This window comes from Lissotriton helveticus, chromosome 7, assembly GCF_964261635.1.
Source record: "Lissotriton helveticus chromosome 7, aLisHel1.1, whole genome shotgun sequence".
Lineage (NCBI taxonomy): Eukaryota > Metazoa > Chordata > Amphibia > Caudata > Salamandridae > Lissotriton > Lissotriton helveticus.
This window is the reverse complement of record NC_136068.1, coordinates 1,017,891,692-1,017,903,088: the sequence shown is the minus strand read 5'-3', so window position 1 is coordinate 1,017,903,088 and position 11,397 is coordinate 1,017,891,692. Positions and strand designations below refer to the sequence as shown.

The window sequence follows — 11,397 nt, the reverse complement described above, 5'->3', positions numbered from 1 at the left end:
CCACTCGCCCGCTCGCATTTGCGAGGGGGAATGGATGAGGACGAGCTATTTTTAGGTCCTACTCGCCCTTTCTGGCGAGTAGGAAGTCAAAGTAACTTTTGTCCTCTGTCTTTGAAAACAGAGCAAAAGTGACAAAATAACACGATTTAGAGGCATTTTTATTGCTCACAAAGGGAATGAGCAATAAAGATGCCTTTAAATCTTGTCACTTTTGCTCTGTTTTCAGAGACGGAGGTCAAGTGGGTTGCAGTCAGGTCGAGGGGATTTTCCATGGTACTAGACCTGCAGGACTAGTACCGTTTTTCGGATTTGTCGAGCCCTGAACACTACTTACCAAGCTTTGCTCTAGTAGTTCTTGTCTGATAATTCCTCTTCCTATGGCGCTACATAATTAAACCATAGTTATCATTGTATTTTATTCACGTCTCCTGTGCATTTTCGACTCTTTTTATACTTATGCTTCACTTGATCCAAATCTGCGCCAGTGGTTGCACGTGGAGAGCATGGCTCTCATTGGCGCAGTGGGGATTAATTCTTATTATCAGTTTAGTCCAGAAAAAGAGAGAAGGGGAGAATAGGGAGAATGAAGAATATGAGAAAACAGGGATCAAGGGAGAAAGCATGAGCGAAAGAGCCTGGAAGAGTGAGATAAAGAGACAAGCAGTGTGTGTTGGTGAAAGAAAGTCTTAACTGCCTAGACATACGTTCCTTCTTGCTTCTCACTTGGCGCTTCTACCTGGTACTTTTCACTCACGGTGTATGGAGAGGAACAGGCGATACATAGGGTTTGACCTTTCACCTCATCCTCTTTCTTTAGTCCTTTCCCTTGTGGCTTGACCGCCTCTCTCCTACCTACAAATCTCTGCTTCCTAGAGGCTTTTAATAAGTCAGATATGCTATTATCTGTCATGAAAAATTAAAACAGACGCTTGTTCCCCACAGTGCAGTATTTACGCCTCACCACTTTCAAATGTCACCAGCCGCCACTGGGTATGAGTGACAATCAGGTTACAGACAGGTTTCTAGAACAAGTGCTTTACACACTGATAGGAATGCATAGGTGGATGAGCGAGTGAATATGCGATTTCTGACATCATTCTCACTTAGGTGATATTCAATGAGAACCCTGGCTGCTGTCATTTTGAGACCTGTTTTCATTGATTCTTTGTTTTTCTATGCAATGAGAAATTGCAGTAACCTAGTAGGTCATTGTTATTTGGAACAGCCTTGAAACTCCTGTAGTAAGTATGCACTAAGATAAGCACTCACACGTCAACCTCTCCGGAAAGGTGTTGAATGCACATGCATCAGGCCTTGTGCAATCCCATCCCTAGTGCTGCACCTGTTGAAAACGCTCAGGGCCACCAGTGCATAAGGATTTTAACTGAGCGGAACCTTAAGTGTTCTGTAAAAATTGTCAATTAAATTCTTCAGCGCTTAACAAGGCTTCTATTAGAAGAATAAGTCGTTCTTTTACCTTCTTGTCCTCTTCGCGCACATAAAAAACTGTTGTGGGTTGTTCTGACTAATGATGCACAGAGCATCGTGCCACGTTTAGTTCGAAATTAACTGACTAGTTAATTTTGTTATAGCCCCGTCCTCTAGTGCAGCCAGCAAATTGGACGCTATAAGCCTCTTTACCTTTTACCAAACGAGTTGTTCGGTGTCTAACTTAAGCTCCCAAACATATTCAAAATGGTCCCTGTGTAACCTACCTGCCCTTTGGCAAACTCCCTGTCTGCTACGCTCAACCTGTATCCCGCCTTTCTAGCATGTGTAGCCAATCCTAAAACTCCCGGCCTGTGACGTTTTGCCGTGCCCACGGTCCCTATTGTCTAAATCGCAGTTTCCATAGCAACGGCTCACCTTGCCACGCGAGAGACACGAGGTGGTTCCGCCATGTTGTTTCTCGACGAGTCCAGACCAATGGGAAAAGGCGCGCGAGCGGAGGGGGCGGGGCCTCCCTGGCTCGGCGGTGAAGGGTTTGAATGAAGGTCGAGTTCTGAGAACGTTATTAACGAACTAAGATGAAGCCCCGCCCCTCGAGCGGAGCGTGCGTGCGCATTGATTGATCTCATAATCGGACGCAATGGAGGCGAGTCACAGGCTTCCCAGCCCGGAGGTTCAACACAGTGGCCCTGGAGCAGCAGGATTGCAGACTGATGGGGGCCCTCAGGGGGAAGGTTTGCAGTCGGATCTAAGCCCCCAAGAACTGACGCATTCTGAAGTTTGTTCCCAGCCTTGCAAAGGAGTTTGGGGCGAGAGTACCAAACCAGGAAGAGGACCACAGGGAGAGGGTGTCAGCCTCCTCCAGGGCAAGGGGAGCACACCTACCAAAGGCTTCCTGGAGGAAAATAATGGTGCACCCACAGAGCCAAAGGAAATCCGCAGGGTATCATGGGAGGGCCTTGATAACCACAGAACAGTTAAGGCACCTGCAGTTGAACATAGTCAAGATCATGCTGGTAAGGTGGCCAGGATGGTGGTGGGTGAGATCAGAGACCAGAGTGAAGATCATATGGAATGCAGAGATGATCAAAACGAGGTCCAAAGAAAGACCTGTGGGTCTACAAATGACCAGATTGATGCCTTTCATGATACTAGAGATTGTACGAATGAACAGGCAGTTGGTCACAAGAGCTCCATGGCCTCTATAAGTGATCAGTTTGAGACTCACAGGGACAGCAAGGTACTCAGGAGTGATCTGAGAGTGTGTCTGAGGAGCACCATAGGGTCCATAAATGATCAGAGTGAAGGTCTTAGAGATACCACGGGGTCCACGAGTGAACAAAGTGAGAGTGTTAGGCACAGTAGAATATCCACAAATGATGAGAGAGAGAGTCAAGAGTTTAGTAGAGGCAGTTCCAATGACCAGACTGATAGCATTACTGACCACATAGCAGTTAGAGATTCAATGTGGGTGACAAGTGGCCATACAGAGGACCAAAGATTATCCAGGGGATTGTCGTGGGAAACAAGTGACCAGATCCACCATGACCACAGGATCACCAGAGGTATAGTATGGGATGCCAGTGACCAAAGAGTGGTTCACACAGATCACAGGACCATGCGAGTGTCACCATGGGATATTAGTGATCAGCGGGAAGACCAAAGGACCACCAGGGGTTTGGCCTGGGATGCTGCACAAGAAAGGAATGTTTACTTTAACCACAGTTCCTCTAGAGGGTCTCCCTGGATGGCAAGTGACCAAAGGGATAATCCCACTGACCATCTGACAGCCCGGGGATCATGGGCAGCAACAGGCCAGTGGCAGATCCACACCGACCAGAGAGGGATTCCGTGGGAAGTAACTAGTCACAGAGGGAGTCTCGCTGACCACAGATCAGCCAGGCCATCGTGGGAAGCAGTTGACCAAAGTGGGGGGCACTGTGACTTAAGGTCAGTAAGAAGGCCATGGGAATCTACTGACCAGCAAAACTGTCCAAATGACATTGACCATCGGGAGATTCCCTGCAGAGGCTCATGGGAGGCACAATGTGACCAGAAGAGCCTAACTGACAACAGGATAGCCATCAGAGGATTGTGGGAAAATGAGCAGAGCAAGGGCCATCATACTGACCACCGAATTGCCACCAGAGGATGTTGGGAGACCAGTGACCAGAGCAAGGGCCACATTGAAAATAACCAAGCGGTTATCTCTGCAAGAGGTTGTTGGGAAGACACAGACCGGAGTAAAGTTCATAGTGATGCAGACCTTAGAATGCTCCCTTCCCCTGGTTCATGGGGAACATGTGGGGATGGCCAAGGAACCCTAACTAGAGCAGAAGAGAGCAAGGCTAATGGGGCTGTAGAGGAAAACAGAGGGTTTGGCACCAAGGGAGTGTATGTCATTGTCAAAGACGGAGCTATTAAAACTGAGCACATGGAGGAAGCGAAACCTGAAAAGCTTGTGGCTGAGCATGAAAGGGAACAAAGAGAGAATGCTGGTGTAACAAAACCCCCAACGCCCAACGGATATTTACATCCTCAGAGCAAAGAGATGCTCTTAGCACAGGAATCTGCAGTCTATGGGACCTCCTCTCAGGACCTAAGAATACCCCTGACACTCCACCCTGTGCCTCCAGGCACAAGGATCCAGTTTCAGGCACCTCCAGCTTCCTCTGAAGTGATTCGACTTACCAAGATGCCTCTGACACCAGTACCTATCAAAATGCAATCCTTGATGGAGCCATCTGTGAAGATTGAGACTAAGGATGTCCCTCTGACTGTGCTGCCATCAGATGCAGGTATCGTTAATGCATTTTCTCACTGTCCTTACTGTACTTCTTTTGGATTGAAGATTTTATGGCTTGTGTTAATGGCAAGGGTTATGCAAGATGTATACGATTTAAACACTGAGTTTGCATTCCCTAAATATTTGTTATTGTTACAGACGATGTACGTTAAATATAAGGTTCTCAAAGACTCAAGCCATATTTAGATGTATGTGTGTGTGTGTGTGTGTGTGTGTGCGGGAGAGAGACAGAGAGAGAGATACTGGGGTAAGTGCACTGTAATGTGTTACCTGCTAGTTATCACCTCAAAGCCCAAAGGAAACGTGCATGACTGAGTAGAAAGGATTAAAGCGAATACATAACCACCACAGTAACTTGTGCTGTCCTCTCTCAACCACACATTCGCAGTAGCTGTACTCTCAAAGTACTGGAGAAGAAGAGAGACAGCTTAAAACGTTTCACAGAGTGTGTTCATAATGATTTCTCATCCCACTGTTATTAACTCTTTCAAAATCACTTTATTTACTAATGCTGTCACTCAACCCCCCCAAAAAACATCAAATTAAGTGTCCCCTGCAGTAATTTCAAAAGAAAGTCCATTTGTCTGTGTGGACGCAAGGTACATATAAATAACTCAACCCGAAAATATATATAAACTATAAAATATAGTATATTTAAAAAAGGTGATATATTTTACAATTACAATGAACATTTTTATTTTTTTAAATAAACTCCTAAAAAATAAAGTAAACCTTACTGCCACCTGTTTAAACATCCGGGCAAATAAAAAAAATAATGCCCTGGAGCACTGTTTAAAATCCAGTTTGTATAAACAAAGGTCTCAAGAATTTCTTCTGAACAACGTGACTGGGCACACTAATATAACATATTAGATTTTATTAGATTTTCTCAATGTGAAAGTACATTTATAGGTACCCTAGCTTTAATTTCCTGCTGCTTTAATACTAATCCCAGAAGAGATAACACAAGATTTTTACATAATTTAGGGCTGGGGATACTTAACAGGTAATTGGTAATACCAGCACAGCCTTTTCCTTTGCAAAGACCATGCAAATACTTTTTTTTTCTTTGAATAAATCTTAGCCAGCAGAAAAGAAAGTTCAGGTGATATCTCCATTAGGAATTATTTGGAGACTGCTATCAATTCTTTCCTGGCTATGGCTCTGGGGTCAAAATTGAAAAAATAAAATAAGCTTCAGTTTCCTACACAAGCCTGTTAACTTGAGCAAAGATCTTTAAAACGCTCAACTTCGAACAAAGACACCTGCTGTATTGTTATTGAAGGAAAAAATCCGTACTCTGCTGCGCTATCCCTACCTTCACATATAGGACCCATGCTCAACAACCGCACTGGGCTGCTGTTTACTTAAGAGAGCACTAACTTTCAGAAAGATGTTAAATAAACAGGCACGTATTTATTTACAAGATAACTGAAGTAAAAGAAAAGAATAAAAAAAAGGTAGCCTGCACCACTTAACTTTAAGAACACATGAACTTTTAAAACATCTTGCCAGCGGCGGCCGGCACAGGTAAGTGCAGTGAGGCTTGGGGAGCAGGGGGAGCCGACAGACAACAGAATCGGTAATATTTATTTATTTAATCGTACCTATTTCCGTCTTCTGTCGACTCCTGCCCCGGCTCACGTCGTTTACCTGTGCCAACCGCCGCTGCATCTTGCAACAAACATGTATAAACATGACAAAGTCTATTCAACATTTAAAAAGTGTATTCATTAACAGAGAGAAGCGTTTGACCTTTAGGACATCAAATTATATCTGTGCATTTAGAAGTATATAAAAAAAATTAACATAGAAACATTCATGCCAACTCCCAGCCTGATAATGCCAAAAGTGAACTAAGAGGCAAGACAGTTGTCACATAAAACCCTCTGGGTGACTTGGATTGTTATTATACATGGGCAGCATTATAGTTTATTATATGAAGCACAGTAGAAGGTTTGTACAGTGCATTTGATAAACACATATATTTTAAGGTGCTCTTACATGTGAGATGAGAAAAAGAGTGGCAAAGTGGAATAAAATAATTGCCTAGCATCACACAATCTGGTCAAGCCTGGAAGCCGGAATTGATCATAGGTTTTTTTGGCTTACACATCGTGCAATTCAATTTCATTCCAGTTCAGTAATGAAGTTACTTCTTTTTTTCACACTTGACTCTCCCGAGGTTGTCTTAGCAAGTAGAGAAGGCTGGTAGAGGGATAGCGATTCAGATACAGCATAACACAGTATTGCCAGATCTATGACTCTTGTAGAGACTAGGGGATTCATTTAGAGGGCAGTGGAATTAAACCCTCAAAATAACTCCATGTCTCACTGACCACACCATGTACATGCTTCGCTTCCCCAACGCCTGCCATACCCCCACCCAATTGGCATCAATGCAGCCCTTGGGCACTGCACAAACCATATTATGTGCCCACTTAGGAACATGTTTGCGAGTACCCATGCGCCAAATCAATGTTGTAAAAATCAGTGTTAAGCCAAAGACCAATAACAATCAATCAAAAACCTGTATTTCCATCATGTAGTGCACATGTCAAAAATGCATTTAATAACTAAAAACCCAAGTAATATTCATATTTTTCACAAAATCAACATAAAATGCAGATAAAATCAAAACTAACAAACAGTAATTGACAGATGCACTATATCTCTTTCTTTCACCAAGTACTCGCCATCAGTGTGTTAATGTGCCTAAATTTGCATTGTTTTAATTTGGGCTCCAACGCAGGGGTTATATTGCTGATTTAGCATAAAATAGTAGGAGGCAGGGTGAATTTCCAGAGAAGTGCACAACAAACAAGGCAATGCATTGTAGAGATATAGAAAACATCAAACATGAAAAACCAAAAGGAGAACATGAGTGAACCAGGGTAAAGAGGTGCAGTATAATCTTGCTATATTATAAAAGCTTCCCAGGCAAAAAGAAAGAACCTCTCAAATCCTGCCTACCCTATCTTAAAGATGAACTTTGTCAGATCATCGTAAAAAACATTAATAAAAAATACTGTCACGTTGCTGACGTCACAAATGCTTACTCTCGTGCTACAGCTTCCACACTTCCCATTATTGAATGAATGTTGACATTCATCCACGCTAGATAGCTTTTCATGGAGGTGTGACTTCATTTATTTTATCTACTTATTCTTCAGCTCAAGAGGTTATAAACTTTCCATCTATTGAGAACTTCATAATCGCTCTCCTTACCTCTTCCAAAATGGCGTCTCTTATAAACTCTGCCCTATAGCTGCAAAAAATTGTCTGAAAAAAAAAATCAGAGGAAAAATAGTACAAAACAAATGTAACAAGTTAGAAATAACATAATCAAGGAGTAACATATATGTCAATAACAGCATTTCAAACTAGACAATATAACAACAATGTATTTGAAAGCAAAGCTTGAATAGACTGCATTTAAGGGAGAGCACTGGGCCCATTCCCGTGTCGTCCATCTCTCCATCTAATGACAATTGTTTTCTTGGTTATGCTAAGACCTATTTTTTGTATGTTTTGTTCCGACTTAATTTGTAGCTAGCAAGTCAAAAATAAAGAGTTATTTGTTTGGAAACAACTGAGCACCGTCGCAGATTTCGGACTTGCTAGGTGTATTTGAAGGGATATACTGTTCTCTTTGTATTTGTTGCTCACCCATGTTTTTTATTGTGGCAATGGTCAGGATGGTAGAAATTGGAGGTAATTAGTGAAAGATGCAGCATGTAGGTTTAGTTCAGAAAATGTAAGTTATAGCCAGGGTAGCGGACAGCATGTTTGTAATGGATGGGTGTTAAATTATTTGAGCTAACGTTCAGGATTTTTAACATTAACATTATATTAAAGTTAACATTTTTGCTATGGGTAATTTTCTCATTGTTTAAATGGGTATTTTTACCATTGTGTTTTTAATTTGAAAATAACAACAAATATCACAATGTTTCAAAATCCCTAAATTTTGCTGAGCATAACTATTCATCACCATCCTGCTTACAGACTGGCTAGACTCCTCAATCTCACCATTTTCTAAAAAAATCCAATTAATTGTCAGGAGGCTCGCCAAAAAGTCTGGTGCAAAAAATCTTTCTCCCCTTCCTTTACTTCATTAAATCCCCACCTGCATCAGCACAAACAAAATCTCAGTAATCCATCACACACTTTACATCAACTCAACTGCCACAGGGGTCACCAAGCTCTCTTTTTCAATCCTCTAAATGAAGGAGGAATTAATCTCTCCCATTGGCAGATACAAGAACAAGAAAACAGACTGCCTACTCCTTTATTACCCAGTCTCCATGAATAAACACACATAAAACATTCATCTTCACCAAGCCAAAGTAAATCCCCTCATGAATTTTTCAAAATAATCTATATTTGTGATTTTATCTCACTCTCCAATAAATGTCTCTCAGTTTGTATTTCTCTAAAAAAGTTAAGTAACTATCCCTCACCAAAATGGAAGCTCTTCATTTAGTGTGATTTCAGTGTTTACAGTGGTATTCATTTACCATTGAAAAGTAGTATTCATTTAGTATGCATGAAGACTAAGTAGTATGCCCACAAACCGAAATATGCAAATGAGGGAATACTAGTTCTACTCAACTACCCTTTAAATACATGATGAACACTTCAATTGATTGCTAAAAGAAGACTAGTAGTATTCTAAAAGAATAGTATTTGAAGCTTAGTATTCTGTTAGGCTTTATTTGCAGCTCTTGTACTATTTCAAGCGCAAAATGAAGGCTAGTCTAATTGATTGTGACCACTGTTTGAAGACTAGTGGTATTCTTTGTGAGCAGTATCTGAATACTAACGGCAATGATTGTGAAGACTCAAGTAAGACTAACAGAATTTAAAGTGAATATTAATTGAACACTATTGTGCTATTCAAAAGCAAAATTAAGGCTAGTCTCATTGATTGTGACCGCTAATTGAAGATTAGTGGTATCTTTGTGAGCAATATCTGAAGACTAATGGCAATGACTGCCAAGAGTCAAGTAAAACTATATCAGAATTCAAATTGAATGTTAATTAAACACAAGTCGCATTAATTCTGATTAATTAATAGCAATTTTATTAATTTGATTGCTTGCACAAGGCTTCTTTTAATGATGGCTTTTGGACTAAATTTTATGTGTTACATATCTTGGGAGTCTACGCCTGTTACAAACTCATTAGTCATGCATTTAGTAAGCATTTTATAATTGTGGTAATTGAGAAGACCGGAGCAAGAGACCACTGTTTGTTTTCAGGTTACCCAAAATGAGCAATTGTGCAAAATTCAATTATTTGTCAGATAAAAAAGTAATTGTTCTAATTCTTCCTGTGTTGATTATCCACCAGACTCCATTAATGTTAGAACTTCTAAAAACAATTCACTAAAACATTTGTGCAAGGTGTTGACTTGTACAACATTTTTTAAAGGACATGCAGTTGGACACAAAAGTGTGTGATATGGCATTTCATTGAACCTTGCCTATGGAAGAGCTATTGGATTGGCCAATGTGTTTTAGCCATGTTGTGCACTATCTAGTGGTGTGGAGTGTTGCAGTGTGGAATTGCGAAGAGTGGAATAGAGTGTTGTAGAATGGAGTGGCAGATAGTGTCATGTATTGTAGTGACAAAGTGGAGTCGCATAGAGTGGCATACAGTGGAGTGGCTTAGAGCAGAGTTACTAATCTGTTGCTGCATAGTGGAAGTCCTTTTGTGAAGGTTGATGGGTCACCTTTCTGTAGCCTATTGCTGTATTTGAGTTTTAAAGTAGTACTAATGGAGTAGAACCGTCGCTAAGCCAGTGTCAACAACAATCAAAATGCCAAAATAATAAATGCAAAAATATGTTACAAAATGTGCTGCATTCGTCTACAAAATGTGCCTTTTCTTATCACATAATTTAGTCAACTATGCCCCATGATTTGGTCCTCTTCAGCTGCATAATTCCAGTGGCCCCTACATAGATTGACAATTTCTTGCGATAATGGAAATACATTTCCCTGTTGATTCTCAAATATTTAAGGAGTAGCAGCGAATAAGATGAAAATTGTTTAGCGGTGAGTAGTGTTACTAGGATGTGTTGTGAGTGGGTGATGGTATAGTGAGCAAGAAGCACTATGACTAGGGTCTGGCAAAACTGAGAGGTATATTGAGTGGTTTTGTTAATGACTTCATATTAGTACTTCAACTGGCCTACAATGCAGTAGGCGTTTCTTCTTATTTTATTTTTTAAGGGTCTGCATTTGGTAAACAGAAACCTATTTCGGAGATATGCAGGTGAGGAGCACAAAGGGAAAGTGCCAGAGTATTAGGTGTTTTGGGTTATGTGGTCAAAGTTGCTGCTACTCACTTGGTTATAAAATATGAGTCACTTACCTTTTTGGCAACCATTCTTACCATGAAATGTTCTGATTTTTCAGACCAGTAGCAGGGCAATCTGACGAATAGCTGTAATAATTGACAAGGAGATATAAGTGATTTACTAATATAAAAAAGTATTTTGTAAATAGGCACATAACGTTGTGAATTTAACTTCTTAAGCATAAACTGAGACCAGATGTGTGGTTGAGTTTCACTAACCAGACCCCCCAGGATATAGCGGCATAGATTAGCAAATTTAGCGGCACAAATATGGAAATTTAGCGGCAATTTTGCGGCATTATATTTGCCCATTTTTCCTACAAAAAACACAGATATCTTAGGTTTTTTAGTTATTTAACAACATGAAGCTATGTATATTTGGTTTATTTACAATGTAGACACTTTTGTTTCCCTCGAAAAGCAAAAGACTGCCCGTCAGCAACCCAGGGCAGCAAAACAGCGTTACAGGAGTCCCGCGTTGCGTGTGGGGGGGGGAGGGGCTAGGACCGTCGTCCCACCAGGAGCTACCAGCATCATTCACGGGAGGACGGCAGAAACTGGTCCGGCTTATGACGTTGGAAGGTTTGCCCAGCGATAGAATGGCATGGAGTTTCTTCAGGGGGAGATGCTGGAGTTTGGAGGTTCATCACTCAACAATCATTTGCGCCCTCAGCTCGTCTTCAAGACCAGCGACGGTGCACGTGCTCCTCTGTTTGCACAAGGGTGCACCGAGTGTATCCAGGCACTCCCCCACCCCTGCGGTACAATACACACCA

At 41.4% G+C, this 11,397-nt stretch overlaps 1 protein-coding gene across 2 annotated transcripts in view; it reads left to right on the top strand.

The window, feature by feature from the left end:
- The first annotated feature begins 2,001 nt into the window (after window positions 1-2,001).
- Window positions 2,002-11,397, top strand: part of SOX30 (SRY-box transcription factor 30) — an 879,778-nt gene continuing 870,382 nt past the window's right edge. For both annotated transcript variants that reach the window (XM_078653719.1, XM_078653718.1), the window contains exon 1: window positions 2,002-4,247. In XM_078653719.1, coding sequence (XP_078509845.1) covers window positions 2,090-4,247 — 2,158 coding nt within the window. In that variant the 5' untranslated portion in view covers window positions 2,002-2,089. The remainder of the gene's footprint in view (window positions 4,248-11,397) is intronic.